The 18,212-nt window shown below is 44.6% G+C and overlaps 2 protein-coding genes and 2 long non-coding RNA genes across 6 annotated transcripts in view; 2 read left to right on the top strand and 2 right to left on the bottom strand.

Moving 5' to 3' along the window:
* The first annotated feature begins 355 nt into the window (after window positions 1-355).
* Window positions 356-10,019, top strand: GJB6 (gap junction protein beta 6). 2 transcript variants are annotated; one of them, XM_040447974.1, is made up of 3 exons: window positions 356-822; window positions 2,629-2,796; window positions 8,507-10,019. In XM_040447974.1, the coding sequence occupies exon 3, from the start codon at window positions 8,522-8,524 to the stop codon at window positions 9,305-9,307; it is 786 nt and encodes a 261-aa protein (XP_040303908.1). In that variant the 5' UTR covers window positions 356-822; window positions 2,629-2,796; window positions 8,507-8,521; the 3' UTR covers window positions 9,308-10,019. The 2 variants fall into 2 exon arrangements, with proteins under 2 accessions (XP_040303908.1, XP_040303907.1); XM_040447973.1 differs by lacking the exon at window positions 356-822 and adding an exon at window positions 1,307-1,329 and having other exon boundaries at window positions 8,507-10,017.
* On the bottom strand, window positions 4,555-4,921 carry LOC121012707 (uncharacterized). Its single transcript, XR_005782243.1, has 2 exons — window positions 4,828-4,921; window positions 4,555-4,585 (listed from the first exon to the last, which is right to left on the bottom strand). It is a non-coding gene; the product is annotated as an uncharacterized LOC121012707 (long non-coding RNA).
* LOC121012706 (uncharacterized) lies at window positions 6,301-9,827 on the bottom strand. 2 transcript variants are annotated; one of them, XR_005782241.1, is made up of 4 exons: window positions 9,719-9,827; window positions 7,774-7,941; window positions 7,115-7,181; window positions 6,301-6,512 (listed from the first exon to the last, which is right to left on the bottom strand). It is a non-coding gene; the product is annotated as an uncharacterized LOC121012706 (long non-coding RNA). The 2 variants fall into 2 exon arrangements; XR_005782242.1 differs by lacking the exon at window positions 7,774-7,941 and having other exon boundaries at window positions 6,301-7,702; window positions 9,719-9,814.
* A 220-nt stretch (window positions 10,020-10,239) lies between the features above and the next one.
* Window positions 10,240-18,212, top strand: part of GJB2 (gap junction protein beta 2) — a 34,229-nt gene continuing 26,256 nt past the window's right edge. The window contains exon 1 of the mRNA XM_040447976.1: window positions 10,240-11,693. The gene's annotated coding sequence lies outside the window, so the exon portion shown is untranslated. The remainder of the gene's footprint in view (window positions 11,694-18,212) is intronic.

Genomic DNA, 18,212 nt, shown 5'->3' with positions numbered 1-18,212 from the left:
TGTTGGCTGCGGGCTGGGGGACCGGGGTGGGGGGTGGGGGGGGGGTGGCGACGGGGGGCGCCCTCTCGGCCCTTGGCGCGCAGGCGTTGCCTCCGAGGGCCCCGCGCGGGTGAGGTCTGCAGCCCGTCGCCTCTGTCGCCCTTGTTGGCGAGCGCTCCAAGGTGGGCCCTGTGGCCGGCCGCAGGGCGCAGTCGCCCTCCCGGCGCCGGGCGGCGGCGGGGGTGGGGGTCGGCGCGTTGGGGTTGCCCGGGGCAACCTTATCGGCCGGGGATCCGCATCCTCCCGCGACCCCCGGGGCCACGGCCGGATGCCGCCCCGCAGCGCCTGGCGTCCTCCGCGCGCCCGGAGGAACGAGGATGGACGGGTCTGACTTTTACCCTGGATGGTCCCCCTTCGACTTGCACAACAGGTTTTATAAATACACCAACCGTGTGCATAAGCGGCCAAGGTGCGGACCTGGGCCCCTTTCCCCCACTTGCTTTGCCGCGTTTTGGATTTTCTTTGCTTTCACCGAACACCGATGAACCCTGCTTGGAACGTCCCTGCTTGGGGCAAAGGAAGGCCGGTTCAACCGGGCTAGTGGATAGGTCCCAGGTAGAAGTGACCCCTTTGGCTGTGTGATGCGCGCCCAAAGAACTTGGGAAACGCAGATGACAGGGGTGCAATTACTGGACAATTAGTGGACAACAGTAATCAAGTGTCATTGGTGACACATCTCAGTTGAAAGGTGGAGGCACCAGAAGGGACTTCCTGTGTGGTGAAGGACCAGTCCCAGGCGTTACCTGTAGCCTGTGTTTGACGGGGGAGCGGGACTGAGCTGAGGTGAGTGTGGCCCGAATGCAGTCAGGGACACCTGGCCCAGCAGCCACCTTGGCGTCGCCCAGGTGGAATCTCCCCGTCAGTTTAGGGCCTGATTGAACGTTACCGTGCATCATTGTTCTTTCCCCTCAGTAGACATTATGCCACAGAAGTATTTTCTTGCTCCAGTTCTAGTCGAATCTAACCAGTGTTCTAGAAGAAAATGTCCTGCCCGGATGCAGTTTCCTTAGAATTGCGGGATGCCGCTCAAACTGCTCCTGTGGAGAGCTTTGTCTGCGGCTTGGACCAGGCTGAGGCTTTGGGGGTGATGTCTGGATCCTGCCAAGGACGGGAGAAGGAAGTCGCGAGGAGAAAACATCAACACTCCCTAGCCTGTGACGTAACTGGGGTGGGGGAGCGGAGGGGGTGCAGGGCTCCCCATCCCTGCCCGGCAGAGACCCAAACTGGGAAGATGCTGATCAGTCCCGCTGTTCCACTGGTGTTTTTATTTTAAAACAAACCCCGGTACAGGTAACAGCGAATTCATTTGCTTTTTCTTACTTTCCTGAATTACAACAGCTTTGAGAAAGAAAAGACCTGCGGAAGGTCTGACTAAGCACTTCAATGGGGTGAACAGAAAATTCTTGCTTGCAAACCCTCACTGTGCATCTTTGATCCAATCTGAATATTCCAGGAGCTATGAGTAGTCTGTAGACATTAGTTAAAATGTTAAACAGAATAAAATGGTGGGAAAATAATTTTCAACGCACGTGTCTTGGCCATGAGGACATAATCCTCCCGATGGCTACGTTAAGATATATTAAGATTTCTGTTTAACTTGCTTGAGCTGTGAGAATGTATGGGCCCACAGAGTGCCTTTTCCTTTTTTATTTTCATGGGCATTCAACTCAAGGTAGACTTAAATCTTTGGAAAGGGCACAGGTTTGCTTGAATGAACAGAGACTGCTTAATGGAAAATTTAACTCTTTGAATTCTTTTCTTTTTTAAAAAGTATTTATTTTTGAGAGAGAGAGAGAGGGACAGAGCACAAGCAGGGGAGGGGCAGAGAGAATGGGAGACACAGAATCCAAAGCAAGCTCCAGGCTCTGAGATGTCAGCACAAAGCCCAACACAGGACTCGAAGTTGGGAACGGCGAGATCGTGACCTGGGCCGAAGTTGGACACTTAACCGACTGAGCCACCCAGGAGCCCCAACTCACTGAATTCTTAAATGGATTAAGAAATACGTATAATTCTATGAATTGTCCATGCTTCTATTTAGACTACGTGGATAGAAAAAGTTCTTTCATTTTTATTGAGTTAATTTTGAACAAGTACATAAACCCTAAATCCATTTTAACACAACCTGTTACTCTGAAAGAACAGTTGATGACATTTTAAGTCATTACATTTAAAGGACAACCTAAGGTTGTCCCCAGGAAGACCTGGATATCTGTTGAGAGACAACAGATATAGATTCTTCTTGATTAAAGAGTTTGAGATTTTTTTTAGACTGCCGATTTGAGGGAGAAAACAGCATATCCAGTTTTTCAAATTCCCTTACCCCCTTTTTTAAGGAATGGGCTCGAGGTTTGGGATTGGGGATCACAATTATGATCTTTGATAGGGAAAAGAATCTACATTAAAGATTTTAGTTGTTTAGTTTTATTTTATTGGTATATAAAGTAAGAGGCATCATGAAACTGGCAGCCTCTAGACTCCCTCATAACAGTTCTGGGGATAAAGAAAAACACCCACAAAGGTCATGCAATAGACACGTGGGGAGTAGTTCAATGACTATGGCCACATCTACTATTTTTCCCTCAACAGGTGACACCCTCACTGACCTCCAGAAACTGCGTAGAGATTTATATTCATGTCGTTACTGTGCCCTGTTGCCTTCTAAGCAATCAGATGGTGTAGAAGAAAGCCTGAACCCTTGAAGAGGGACCCTTGCCCTAATTCTCCTCCAGGCCAATACCCTGTGACTCCTTGAAAGTAAGGCTCAGATGTGCTTGTTTCGCTCTGACATTGTCTTTCATCAATATAAATCTCAACTACCTAAAGCTACTGTGGAAATCGGGAGGGATGTGCTCTGTTCTCAGGCCTATCAGATATTCAATGAATATCTTTGAAAGGGTTATCCAAATGGGAATAGAACTTTCTAGAAAGATGACTTCCACCTCTTGGAAATCTCACTGGTGTCTGCTAAGGGGTAACACTATAATTGGAAAGTTTTCGTTTTCGTTCTGTCATCAGTGAAACTTAAGATGGCATTTTTAAGCCAACTACTTAGGATGAAATTTTTAAGTTTTAAAACAATCAGAAAATCATATTGCTGAAGCAGAATGCCCATAGACTTAAATTATTTGAATTGTAAAAGGGAAGAACAATCCAACTTCAGAATACTGTGTGTGTCATCAGAATGAGATCAATTGTTTACCTATTCTTAGAGCAAAGTATTCCAGCCTGGAGCTTTCGTATCAAGAATGCAATGTTTTCACCACGATTAGATATACTAGGAAACCAAAGACAGTTTTACCTTTGTAACTTGAGGTGTAACCACATTCTTGTACGGAGACAAGACTACGGGAGCTAGGCATATGTATTATTTCCTTAAAAGAGAGCCAGAGAAGCTGGTTTAAAATAAACCTCTCTGGTTGGCAAAGAAAGAGTTAATATTCTACTTTTTGTTGAAGAGTCTCCTCCCATTGGCTGCAGCCTGCCTAAAGCATGAAAGGAAAGAGGTATTTTGTTTACCGACACCAATTGCAAAGGGTTTCAATGGATGCGGTTGTTTTGGAAAGTAATTTTCACAGAGTGTTCGGCCATCAAATCTGCAACCACAGTGCTGATGGAAAACTACCCCAAGAGTTACATTTTTATAGGGCAGACACAGAGGGGGATCGGGCCGTGGGCAGTCTCTTCGCCCCAAGCCAGAAGTGGCTTTAACCCACTGAAAGGCCAGGTCAGGAGGAGCAAGTGGAACCAAATGTCCTCCTTTCAGCCTTGCTGAGTCTTCTGCCCTCTGTCCGCTCCTTCCTCTCCTGGGCTCCTTGAGTGGGCGAAGTGTCCTGGGGCAGCCAGGCGTTACCAGTGGCTGCAGCAAAGCATCAGGAAGTTTGGGGCGGTCCCTTTCCCTGACTGGCTCCTCCTAGTTGTGAGGCAGGCTGTCCTTAGGTTCTCAACACTCAGAGAGTGATATGCCGGACCCCTGCCCCCGGCTTCCTTGGTGAGGCCCTGAGGAAATGATGTGGACTGGACCAAAGAAAGTTCTCAGTGTAGGAAACATGGGCCAATTCGCTCAATGGCTTTCCTGCTGCGCACTTAGGGCAAGGGAGCGACGGAGACTACGGACGGAGACTATGGACGGAGACTATGGAAAGCAGTGCTTGCTGTCGAGCCATTTCTACTGTGATCAGTGATAGGGCCTCTGTTGCTCCTGCAGGAAGATGCTACAGATCAGGTGGTTTGCCATTAGCCTGATCGTCTTGAGTGACCGGTAGGCAGGACACACCCGTATTTGGGTTTAATCAGTCATGTTTCTTAGTGCCCTAGGCATCTCTTTTTCTCCCTTTAAAGGCACAGGTAAATTGCTGATTTTTAGTGGAAGTCAAAAGTATTGTAAAATAGATTATTCTCTGTTCAGCTTTGCTACTTTGATAGAGCTTCAGAATGTGTGATTTGGGCACCCAGAAAAGCCAAAAGATATAAAACTGTTATCATAATTGTCCCTGTTTTTTTTTTTTTTGTTTGGTTTGGTTTTGCTTTTTAAGAAGAAGAAGACCTGGGGCGCCTGGGTGGTGCAGTCGGTTAAGCGTCCGACTTCAGCCAGGTCACGATCTCGCGGTCCGGGAGTTCGAGCCCCGCGTCAGGCTCTGGGCTGATGGCTCAGAGCCTGGAGCCTGTTTCCGATTCTGTGTCTCCCTCTCTCTCTGCCCCTCCCCCGTTCATGCTCTGTCTCTCTCTGTCCCAAAAATAAATAAACGTTGGAAAAAAAAATTTTTTTTAAAAAAAGAAGAAGAAGACCTAAGGTGCAGATGTCAAGGGTCCTGCTTCTAGAAAGCTGGGACCATATTCTTGTGGGGAAAGCCTCTTGACACCTCCAATGACTTCAGCCTTTCCAGATTCCTTCGGACTGAGTTGTCCTTTGACCCCTGATCAGTTTGCTTGCTAGAAGAGCAGGTAATAGGTGACCACAGGCGTGTCATTGTTCAAGAAGGCGGTTGATAAAGAACTCAGAGGGAAAACACAGCCTTCTTACCTTTGGAAGAGTTTAAATTCTCTGTACTTTGGAGGGTTTGGGAAAATGTGAACTTTTATTTGATAAATCAAAAACTTGTTGAATGTGCACTGAATTAAACCAAATTGCAATGGGAGATGTTCATTGGTTACAGAACATCTTCATTTCATAAACAAACCAGAGTGACCCCCTGGGTGAACAGCTGCTGTAACATATGTGTAAACATCAGGTTGTACGAGTCTCTACCTCCTGAAATGCTTCCAGGATAAAAGAGCAACAATTAGGAAAATTTATTATAATGACTTTCAGTAGGGACTAAAACTTAATTTTATAGTTTGTATTACCCAAGGTGAGTTTTTAACATCGAAGATACATGTACTGGGGACATTGAAAATCTCTTTCTCAGAAAGTACACACTAGCTCCCCACCTCTCTTATACTACGTTAGAAATAATTTTTAGGGGCATCTGGGTGCCTCAGTTGGTTAAGGGTCAACTTCACCTCAGGTCATGATCTCATGGTTTGTGAGTTTGAGCCCCAAGTCTGGCTGTGTGCAGATAGCTTGGAGCCTGGAGCCTGCTTCGGACTCTGTCTCTCCCTCTCTCTCTCTGCCCTTCCTCCCCCCCTTCTCTCTCTCTCAAAAATAAGTAAACATTAAAAAAGAAATAATTTTAAAATAATTTCTCTTTGATAAAGAAGGGAGAGTAAAATAAGAGTTTCTGCCTTTTATCTGCTATCAGTTCAAATTATACCATCTGCTCCAAGCATTGGGCCCACCCCTTTCTTTTCTTTTGACCCAAGTTTATCATATTTTTCTTTCTTTTTCATGTTTTTTTAAAATTTTATTTTATTTTATCTTATTTTATTTATTTATTTTTTTTGCCTCATTCAGTAATTAAATTTTTTGACACTGTTGTTACAAGCCTGGGCCCCTCCATTGTGTTGTCTTCCATCATCTTGTCAGTTGAAGATCTGAGCTCCTCAGAGCTACTGGCAGTGTCCACCCCCCCCCCCCCCAGAATTGTCAGACACACTTTTGAGCCCTTGCCCCCCCAGCTCTGCCTTCCAAGTCCTCAGCTATGGAATTCTACCTCCCTTTTCATTTTCATTGAAAAATTAATATGCTTCTCAAAGTCTAGGCTAAGTTAAAACCACGATTTGAGTTTTCCTATCTGGGCCACAATGGAAGCTTTAGTTTGGATTCAAGACTTCAAATGTTCTTGTATTCTGTGTTAGAACTTTCAAAAGACTCCCATGTCATTTGAACAACTACAGACATCTTGAGGTTCTTTACTGCTTTTTGGCCAGTGGAGTTGGAATGGGCCAATACGCACTGAATCCTCCAGAATGATTTTTCAGCTTTCTTATTCCCAGCTCCACCTCCTTCGCCTTGGCGCCTGCCTGCAGGGTCTGGGAGTCCTGAGTAGTCTGAGGGTGCTGGCTTGTTAAGTGCTGGTTTTTAACTCCTTCTTCTGGATTATTCGAGGAAAGAATAAGCATCTTGTGAGATTCTGTGATCACTTTAATTATCCTGCCTTCAGGTGACTTGTCAATCAAGTGCAAGTGCAGGTGCTGAAGGGCCGCCTCATGGTCTCCTCCCTATTGCTTTCTCTTTGAGATGCTCTGTGCTCCCAGCTTACCTAGTTGTGATCTAACGCCTTAAACTTCGTGGGATAGGAACGCATCTCTGTCTGGAAGCTCTTCCCAGCGCCTCTAGCCCTGACGCCCCGACATCCCCCACCTGCTCTGCATCTCTGTTCAGAGCCTACTCAGCCCTGGGAACTGGACTATGTCTTGAGATGCAAAGGTGAAATGGCTGACATCTACATACAATAGACACTCAATAAATGCTTATGGTAGGCCTGGGGATCGTTATTTACTTGGCTTTGGCGATGCGGTGCGAGGAGGGGTTTTCCTATAATTGGGCTCTGTATGCTTCAGCAAGAGAAGGCGGGGGAGAAACTCACGGTACAGAAACTTCTAGCTATGCCCCTGCTTGCCCTCCACTCCCCTCCACCTCCACAGCATGTGCCCCCTACTTCCCCTGCCCAGTTCAGACAGGAGGAATACATACACGTGTGCAAGGTGTGTGGTGGCATTATTTCCTTGGGCCTTGTGTCCTTCTGAGGAAAAGGTAGTGTCTAAAAGCCAAACCAAGGGCAAAGACAAATTTCCCAGAAAGCCAGCTAAAATGGAGGTCTGCCTTTTATACTACAGAGCTGGCTGACTTCATTAGTGTCAACGAAGGGTCTTGCTTCTGGGGCACACGTCAGTGCCTAGCCCTCCTGGGGACGCTGAGGCTGCCTCCCGCTACCTAGCTGCTTCGAAGAGCAGCACACGTGACTCAGGGGAGGCAGAGCTGTGGGCCAGAGGAGGGGCCCAGGAGGTCGGGGGGTCAGCCTGAGGAGAGGCCTGACCCCAGCCCGCAGTCAGATACAGGAAGGTCTCCCTAAGACCAATGACAAAAGGACTTTGGTGTCGCCCTCAGCCCCTAAAAAGGTTTGACAAGCTGTGTGAGTCTGCTTCTCTGAAAACAGGGACTTCTTTCAAAAGATTGCCAGAGTGGTGGTGTTTCGTTTACGGCAAACGCTGATTCATTCTCTCGTCTTCTGCAGCAATGTGGGGTCAGAGGGCATATCCGTGTGAACTGTAGCAGAAGTTCCTGTGGAAGTCAAGAGCGTTTTCTCTCAGCACGCTCAGTCAGTGCTCAGTCAGCAGGGAGGGGAGCCCTACCTGACAGCAGCCACCGGTTCCCTTCACCCATGGCTCCTGGGGCTTGAGCTGTCGGGGAGGGAGCGCTGTCACCAGTCCTGGTTACCATGGAAACAAGTGAGCGCTCTTTGTAAAAGCTCATGATACTCTTGGAAGAGGACCTTCCAGTGGCGTGTGACGTCAGGGCCCCTAAGAACACAAGATTTCGGCAAACGATGCTATTCAAACTAGAGACGGCCATAAATATATTGTATAAAGTAAGCCAACAAGTATTGGGGGTCCCTTCCCCCTTCCGAGTCTGCCAGGTACACCACTGTAGGTCATTCCCATGATTAATTTTTTTTCTCTCCAATAAGCCACTTAGTAAGATCCACTGTTGAACTTCCGTGATCCCCTGGGCAAAACGAAAACTGATACAATACTTAAACTCATGGTGGATAAGAGAAAACTTGGAAATGTATTTGCTTACCTGAGTTCCTGGGTTAACGTCCAACAGCAACCTAATATATAATCTGAATTTAGTGGAATCTGGATGATCTGAAACCCGTAACAGTTATTTCTGATTCAAGATGTTAGAATGCTTTTAGAGTGGGCATTCCTTATCAGAAAACCTACTAACCTAGGGGGTTGAAGTTATAAAATATCACAGCATCCTCTTAGGGAAATTTGCTTCCGTCTGTAATATAACCGTACTATTTCATAAAACTCGAAGGAGCTTTCCATTAGTTAACCTTTGCTAATGTTTTCTGTTTAGGAATAAGCCAACACAATGGACTGGGGTACCCTGCACACGTTCATCGGGGGTGTAAACAAACACTCCACCAGCATCGGGAAGGTGTGGATCACCGTCATCTTCATTTTTCGCGTCATGATCCTCGTGGTCGCCGCTCAAGAGGTGTGGGGTGACGAGCAGGAAGATTTTGTCTGCAACACGCTGCAGCCAGGGTGCAAAAATGTGTGCTATGACCACTTTTTCCCTGTGTCCCACATCCGGCTGTGGGCCCTGCAGCTCATCTTCGTGTCCACCCCGGCCCTGCTGGTAGCGATGCACGTGGCCTACTACAGGCACGAGGCCGCCCGCAAATTCAGGCGAGGAGACAAGCGAAATGAATTCAAAGACCTCGAAGACATTAAAAAGCAGAAGGTCCGGATAGAGGGGTCCCTGTGGTGGACGTACACCAGCAGCATCTTCTTCCGCATCATCTTCGAAGCATCCTTTATGTACGTCTTTTACTTCCTTTACAACGGGTACCACCTGCCCTGGGTGTTGAAATGTGGGATTGACCCTTGCCCCAACCTTGTCGACTGCTTTATCTCGAGACCCACTGAGAAAACCGTGTTCACCATTTTTATGATTTCCGCATCTGTGATTTGCATGCTGCTTAACGTGGCCGAGCTGTGTTACCTGCTCCTGAAAGTGTGTTTTAGGAGATCAAAAAGAGCACAGACACAGAGAAATCACCCCAATCATGCCCTAAAAGAGAGTAAGCAAAACGAAATGAACGAGCTGATTTCAGATAGTGGTCAGAATGCGATCACAGGCTTTCCAAGCTAAACATTTCAAAGCACGGTGTAGCCGACTCGTAACAAAAGTGGTGTCTTCTCCTGAAGGCAACGCCCACCTAAAAATCCCCTCTATAGACTGAAGACTTTGTCTTTATAAATGGCTTTCATAATCCATAGACACTTGCGTTAACTTTTTCTAGAATAATTGGTGCAGTAGTACGCAACGTAGTCGAGTATGTGGTCCGTCTCTGAAAACTAAGACACGATTGCCACTGTGCCTTGAAGTAACCTTAACACGTTTAAATGGACTGTCCCGAAAATTGTGCAACTGTTGTTGGTAAAGAACATTTATCTAGAAATTGATACTTTGATTAGTAAAAGGTATTTTTATAGGATTGGAGGTTTTAGTTCTGACTCTGAATTCATATACAGTATTTTTATAATGACTGGTCTCTCTTACCTGGAAAAACACGATGCTAGCGTTAGGATGGTGCCACACGATCTAAATTTCGAACTTGTGGAGAGTCCGCCTTGTTGTAAGTAGCGTGTTGTGTGGTCTGCTGACAAATGGACGAGCTGTCGTGATACTCTTAAGGTGGACATTGGTCATCGTACAACACGTTTTTATCGCTTTCCGAATGTAGACAGAGCTGTACGGGGAAGCGGGGCGCTTCTGGAAACTGGCCGATGTGCGGCCGTGGCGAACGGCCGAAAGCAGAGCGCTCGCCTCAATAAAGATCAGCCCGTGGCTTACCTTTCGCTCGCGTGACGGGTTTCTGTTCGTCCGGCGTCCGCGCAGCCGCCTCGCGCGAGGACGCGTCGGCCGCCGGTTGCGCGGGTGGGGGCGCCCGAGAGGCCGAGGCGGACTCTCGCGGCCTCTGTCGAACGAGCCGAGCCGCGGTCAGCGGCCCACCGGGCCTCGGCCGCGTCAGGACGCGCGAAACGCCCCACCCCGGCTCGGGGCAGCCCGGGCAGAGCGGAGGGTGAGGAAGCGGGCAGCGGCCGGGAGACGAGGCTCGCCTCAGAGGACTCGCTCGTCACCGGCGCCCTCGGTGCGCGTGACCGAGATGAGCGCCCGCAGGCCAGGACGCCTTTCTCGTCGGGGATCCCCAGACCGAACGCGGCTGCCGGTAGCGTGGGTGCTGGCGAGTCAGCCGGCCACGGTCCGGTCACTCGAGCGTGGAAACACGGACACGCACGTGCGGCCTCCGCGTGAAGGGACGGGAGCAGCACGGTAGGTTCCGCGCGAGGAAACCTGACGGGCAAGAAGCGTGCACAAGGGCTTGACGTGGCGCCGCGATTCTAAGACCTCCCTCCAGAAAAACGGAATAGTCTCATTTTCTTCGGAGTCCAGAGCAAACTCCACACATACCATTTCATCCACACCTATCTCAGTATTAATCTATAAAGACCAGGACTACCTTGTAAAACAAAACTACAACTCTACCATCAAATTAAAAAACCTGGTGAGCACGCGTAACTCCCGACGTCCCGTAATATTCTTCCTTTGTAAATAGCTGTTCAAATGAGGATCAGATGAAGGGCGAGGGGGAAATGCCAGGGGCAGACAAAACCACCTTGGTAACTGACAACCCCAGTCTGCATCGGAGAGGAACCTCCTTCCTGCCATGATCTTGGAACTCCTGGTGCCTCGCCCGGCGGGACCCCTGGTCAGCCCCTCCTTTCTTACTCCCCATGTCTTTCTCTTCTCCGGTTGGTTTCTGCCCTTTAGCCCCCCTAACACTCCTTGCCTCTGGAGCTGTCCCTCCACGCCATCCCATCAAGGTCAGGAGTAGTGGCCACGCCCTCTGACCCCACTCACTTCTCAGCACCTTCATCTGGGCCCACCTGGCCACTGAGCCCAAGCCTCTGTCAGCGCCAGTGACTTGCTGAACACCGAAGCTGATGGCTTCTCACCGGTTTTCATCTTCGTAAAGCTCTTTCGGGGATCTTTTTTGTTTTTGGGTTCCAAGACCCTGCCCGGCCTAACCTTGGGTCCCCACCTCGAATGGCTCCTCCGTCTCCTGCACTGGCTCCTCTCCCTCTCCCACCCCTGGAGAGAAGACCTCTCCTTTTCTCTCCCTGTGCTCCTCTTTGGCAATCTCCTGTCTGCACGATTACCCTGAGATACCGTCACACTTTACAGACAGGTTAAATAACTTGCCCCAGACTTGCCTCATATGTAGCAGAGCCAAGGTTCAAACCAGGTCCGACTCTCTCTGAAGGCAGTGGCTTCACGACCATGTTGTGCCGGCAACCACAGCTCCGTGCTGGGTGACTGCGTATAACGTATGATGTGAAGAAACCCCCTGCACCTCTCACCCAGCTCCAGCCGATGATCTAGTCGTGCTTTTTCGCTTTCCCAGGAGACTCTCACCTGCTTGTCCCTCACTCTGGATTCCTCTGAAGCAAGTCCCAGACACATCGTTTTGTTGGTAGATATTTCAGTACGAGTCTTGTAAGAGTAGACTAATCTCTTAAAACTAAAACACAATGCCACCATCACGTTACAAAATCCAGTCGTCGTTCATAATTCCCCAACTGTCCTGTAAATGTTCCTCTTTCTTTTCTCATTATTTTAAGATAATTGTAGAATCACATGTGGGTGTAAGAAGTAATACAGAGGCCCATGTGCCCCTTGAACTTTCTCTCAACGGTAATATGCTGTGAAACTATAGTACAAGATCTCAACCACCGTATTGCCATTGATCCAGTCAAGACGTAGAACGTTGCCATCACCACAAAGATCTCCCATGTGGCCCTTTTATAACTACGCCCAATTCTCTCCCATCCCATCTCCACTCATCACATCCCTTTTTGATTCCTGGAAACCACTGATCTGCTCGTCATTTCTATAGTTTTGTCACCTCAAGAACATTATTATAAAAGAAATGATACACTATGCAACCTTGTGAGATTGGATTTTCGTTCCCCCGGCATACTTCTCTGAAGATTCATCCAGGTCATGGTGTGCACTAATACTCTAATCCTTTTTGGCGCTAAGTAATGTTCCATGGTATGAATGTGCAGAGTTTAACCATTCACTCATCAAAGCACATCTGGGCTGTTTCTAGTCTGTGGCCTATATGAAAAATATGGGGGCGCCTGGGTGGCGCAGTCGGTTAAGCGTCCGACTTCAGCCAGGTCACGATCTCGCGGTCCGTGAGTTCGAGCCCCGCGTCAGGCTCTGGGCTGATTCAGGCTCAGAGCCTGGAGCCTGTTTCCGATTCTGTGTCTCCCTCTCTCTCTGCCCCTCCCCCGTTCATGCTCTGTCTCTCTCTGTCCCCAAAATAAATAAACGTTGAAAAAAAAATTTAGAATAATATGAACAGGTTTTTCAGTGAACACATTTTCATTTCTCGTGATAAACATTCAGAAGTTCAATTGCTTGGCATACGGTGGTTGTACATTTCATTTTTTAAGAAACTGCCAAACTGTTTTCCGGAGCAGCTGCACCATTATACATTCTCACCAGCAGCGTATGGGTGATCCACTTCTTCCTCATCCTTGCCAACATTTGGTGTTGTCACTATTTTTTATTTTAGCCATTCTGATTGATGTGCTTAATTTGCATTTCCATAATGTCTAATGAAGTTAAACATGTTTTCATATGATTATTTGCTATTTTTATATTCTTTTCATTTTCTAATTAGACTGGTTTTTTTTCTACTGTTGAACTTTGATCATTCTTTATATATTCTAAATACTAGTCCTTGGACAGAAAGTAGTTAGCAAATTTTTTCCTACTTTAGCTTTTCTTTTCATCTTCTTAACAAGGTCTTTTCCAAACTAAAAGTTTTACATTTTATTTGTTTTTTTTAATTTTTATTTATTTTATTTATTTATTTTTTTAACATTTATTTATTTTTGAGACAGAGAGAGACAGAGCATGAACAGGGGAGGGGCAGAGAGAGAGGGAGACGCAGAATCCAAAGCAGGCTCCAGGCTCTGAGCTGTCAGCACAGAGCTCGACGCGGGGCTTGAACTCACAGACCGCGAGATCATGACCTAAGCCAAAGTCGGACACTCAACCGACTGAGCCACCCAGGCGCCCCTTTTTTTAATTTTTTTAATGTTTATTTATTTTTGAGAGATGGAGACAGAATGCGAGTGGGGGAGGGGCAGAGAGAGAGGGAGATGCAGAATCCGAAGCAGGCTCCAGGCTCCGAGCTGTCAGCACAGAGCCTGACATGGGGCTCGAACCCATGAACCGGGAGATCATGACCTGAGCCGAAGTCGGATGCTCAACTGACTGAGCCACCCAGGCACCCCAAAAGTTTTACATTTTAATGGAGTCCAATTTATCGACTTTTTTTTCTTAGATGGATTGTGATTTTAGTGTCAAGTCTAAGAAGTCTTTGCCTAATTCAAAATCCCAAAGATTTTCTTTCTTTTTTTTTTTTTAATAAAAGCTGTATAGTTTTAGGTTTTACATTAAAGTTTGTGGTCCATTTTGTGTTGAATTTTTTATAAGGCCTGAGATTTAAGTTGAGGTTCTTTTTTTGCATGCAGATGTCCTGTGGCTCCAGCACCCTTTTTCTTTTTTTCATTTAAAATTTTTTAACATTTATTTCTGAGAGATAGAGAGAGACAGAGAATGAGGAGGGACAGAGAGCGAGGGAGACACAGAATCTGAAGCAGACTCCAGACTCTAAGCTGTCAGCACAGAGCCCAACGCGGAACTCAAACTTACGAACCATGAGATCATGACCTGAGCCGAAGTAAGTTGCTTAACCGACTGAGTCACTCAGGTGCCCCGCTCCAGCACCCTTTGATGAACATGCTATCTTTCCTCCACTGAGTTGTTTTTGCACTTCTGTCAAAAATCAATTGTTTATATTTGTGTGGAGCTATTGCTGGATTCTCTGCTCTGTTCCATTGATCTGCATGTCTATTCCTCCACCAATACCAAATAGTCTTGATTATTGTACTGTATAAATCACCCTCGAAACCTGCTAGAGTGATTCCTCTCTCTCTCTTCTTCCTTTTCAAATTATCTTAGCTCTTCTAATTCATCAGCCTTCGCATATACATTTTAGAATCATTTTGTCTGTGTCTAAAAAGTCTTGGGGGGGTTGGTAGAAATGGCATTAAATCTGGATATCAGTTTGAGGAAAATCGACATCTTCAAATATTCCTATCCATACACACAGTATGTTCCTCTACATATAGCTTCTTTTATTTCTTTAATCAGCAGTGTATAGTTCTCAGCACACAAGTCATATAAATGTTTTGTTAGATTTATTTTAAGTATTCCATTTTCTTTTATTATAAATACTTTTTTATTTTAACTTCAGAGTCCATATGTTCATTGCTAGTATAAAGAAATAAATGGTTTGGGTATGGGGATTTTGTTCTGTTTTTGTACTGTGTGATCTTGCATTTATTAGTTCTAGGAGATTTTTGAAGATGCCTTGGGATTTTCTGCATAGACAACCATATCATCTGCAAGCGGGACAGTTTTATTTCTTCCTTTCTGTTCTCAATGTCTTTTATTTCATTTTCTTGCCATATTGCACTCTCTTCTTTTCCCCTTTGTCAGTCTTGCTAGAATTTTTGTCAATTTTATTGATCTTTTCAAAGAACCAGCTCTTTGTTTCATTAATTTCTTCTCTTCTTCTTCTGTCTTCAATTTAATTGATTCCTGATCTTACCTTTATTATTTCTGTCTTTCTGTTTGTTTTGAGTTTATTTTGCACTTTGTTTTCTATATTCCTGATGGGGAAGCTTAGATTATTGACTTGAGTCTCTTTCTCTTTTCATTCAGTGCTATACTATTCCTTATCATAATTCCTTTAACTGTGTCCCACAAATTTGATATGTTGTAATTTTTTGAGAGAGGAATCAAGAGAGAGAGGGAGCATGCACCTGAGTGGGAGAGGGGCAGAGAGAGAAGGAGAGAGAGAATCCCAAGCAGGCTCCATGCTCAGTATGGAGCCCAGAATGGGGCTCAGTCTCACAACTGTGAGGTCATGACCTGAGCCAAAATCAAGAATCAGATACTTAACCAACTAAGCCACCCAGGTACCCCAATATGTATTTTTAATGACATTGTCTTTTTATTGAGTTTTGAGTATTCTTTTTTTTTTGAAGTTGCAATGTTTTTTTCTCTCCTTTTTTTTTTTTAAATTCCAGTATAATTAACATACAGTGTACAATAGTTTCAGGTATACTGCAAACTGGTGCAAACACTGTGGAAAACAGTATGGATGTTCCTCAAAAAAAATTAAAAATAGAATCATGATCCACTAATACCACTCTGGGGATTTACCCAAGCAATATGAAAATACTAATTGGAAAAGATATATGCACACCTATCTCTAAGATTATTTACAATAGCCAAGATGTGGAAGCAACCCAAGTGCCCATCAATAGATGAATGGATAAAGATGTGATATATATCTCACAATAGAATGTGTGTGTGTGTGTGTGTGTGTGTGTGTGTGTGTATACACACACAATGGAATATTGCTAGACCATAAAAAATAGTGAAGTCTTGACACTGCAAACACATGGATGGATCTAGAGGTTATAATGCTAAGTGAAATAAGTCAGAGAAAGATAAATACCATATGATTTTACTCATATGTGGAATTTAAGATAGGCTTTATTTTTATTTTCATTCAATACAATGTATTGACCCGTGATGGTTTATTTTTTTAATTTTAACACTAAATTTTTATTTAATTTATTTTTTTAATTTACATCCAAGTTAGTTAGCATATAGTGCAACAATGATTTCAGGAGTAGATTCCTTAGTGCCCCTTACTCATTTAGCCCATCCCCCCCCCCACAACCCCTCCAGTAACCCTCTGTTTGTTCTCCATATTTAAGAGTCTCTTATGTTTTGTCCCCCTCCATGTTTTTATATTATTTTTATTTCCTTTCCCTTATGTTCATTTGTTTTGTATCTTAAAGTCCTCATATGAGTGAAGTCATATGATATTTGTCTTTCTCTGACTGACTAATATCACTTAGCATAATACCCTCTAGTTCCATCCATGTAGTGCAAATGGCAAGATTTCATTCTTTTTGATTGCCAAGTAATACTCCATATTGTGTGTGTGTGTGTGTGTGTGTGTGTGTGTGTGTGTGTGTGCACCACATCTTTATCCATTCATCCATCAATGGACATTTGGGCTCTTTCCATACTTTGGCTATTGTTAATATTGCTGCTATAAACATTGGGGTGCATGTGCCCCTTCAAAACAGCATACCTGTATCTCTTGGATAAATACCTAATAGTGCAATTGCTGGGTCATAGGGTGGTTCTATTTTTAATTTTTTGAGAAACCTCAAAACCTGGAAAACAAACTGCTAGAACTGATCCATGAATTCAGCAAAGTTGCAGGATATAAAATCAATGCACAGAAATCAGTTGTATCCTATAGACCAGTAATGAAGTAACAGAAACAGAAATCAAGGAATCTATCCCATTTACAATTGCACTCTGTTTTCCAGAGTGGCTGCACCAGTTTGCATTCCGACCAGCAGTTCAAAAGAGATCCTCTTTCTCTGCATCCTCGCCAACATCTGCTGTTGCCTGAGTTGTTAATGTTAGCCATTAACAGGTGTGAGGTGGTATCTCATTGTGGTTTTGATTTGTATTTCCCTGATGATGAGTGATATGGAACATGCTTTCATGTGTTGCTTGGCCATCTAGATGTCTTCTTTGGAGAAGTATCTATTCATGTCTTTTGCCCATTTCTTCACTGGATTATTTGTTTTTTGGGTGTTGCATTCGATAAGTTCTTTATAGATTTTGAATACTAACCTTTTATCTAATATGTCATTTGCAAATATCTTCTCCAATTCTGTTGGTTGCCTTTTAGTTTTGCTGATGGTTTCCTTTGCTATGCAGAAGATTTTTATCTTGATGAGGTCCCTTTTTGCCTGCTTTCTCCTCGAGGATTTTGATGGCTTCCTATCTTACATTTAGACCTTTCATCCATTTTGAGTTTATTTTTGTGTGTGATGTAAGAAAGTGGTCCGGGCTCATTTTTCTGCATGTCGCTGTCCAGTTTTCCCAGCACCACTTGATGAAGAGACTGTCTTTATCCCATTGGCTCTTCTTTCCTGTTTTGTCAAAGATTAGTTGGCCATACATTTGTGGGTCCATTTCTGGGTTCTCTATTCTGTTCCATTGATCTGAGTGTCTGTTTTTGTGCCGGTACCATACTGTCTTGATGATGACAGCTTTGTAATACATCTTGAAGTCCAGGATTGTGATGCCTCCAGCTTTGGTTTTCTTTTTCAAGATTGCTTTGGCTATTCGGGGTCTTTTCTGGTTCAATACAAATTTTAGGATTGTTTGTTCTAGCTCTGTGAAGAATGTTGGTGTTACTTTGATAGGGATTGCATTGAATATGTAGATTGCTTTGGGTAGTATCGACATTTTAACAATATTTGTTTTTTCTATCCAGCAGCATGGAATATTTTTCCCTTTTTTTGTGTCTTCTTCAATTTCTTTCATAAGCTTTCTATAGTTTTCAGTGTATAGATTTTTCCTCTTTGGTTAGATTTATTCCTAGGTATTTTATGGTTTTTGGTACAATTGTAAATGGGATCAATTCCTTGATTTCTCTTTCTGTTGCTTCATTATTGGTGTATAGGAATGCAATTGATTTCTATGCATTGATTTTTATATCCTGCAACTTTGCTGAATTCATAGATCAGTTCTAGCAGTTTTTTGGTGAAATCTTTTGGGTTTTCCATATCGAGTCATGATGGTTTATTTAGAAGTGTGTTTTAGTTTCCAAGTGTTTGGAGATTTTCTTGTTATCTTTCTGTCATTGATTCTACTTTGATTCCACTGTGATCAGAGAACATGCTCTTTATTATTTCAACTACTTTAAATGCATTGAGGTTTGTTTTATGGCTCATTTACTAAGAATATCTTTTTATTCTAATGTTTTTCACATCTGTAGTCTTGCCAACCCTGAGGAAGTTGCCCC

Source organism: Herpailurus yagouaroundi, unplaced genomic scaffold, assembly GCF_014898765.1.
Source record: "Herpailurus yagouaroundi ecotype Mexico unplaced genomic scaffold, PumYag 197, whole genome shotgun sequence".
Taxonomy (NCBI): Eukaryota; Metazoa; Chordata; class Mammalia; order Carnivora; family Felidae; genus Herpailurus; species Herpailurus yagouaroundi.
Note: the sequence above shows the minus strand (reverse complement) of the source record. Positions and strands in the feature narration are given on the sequence as shown.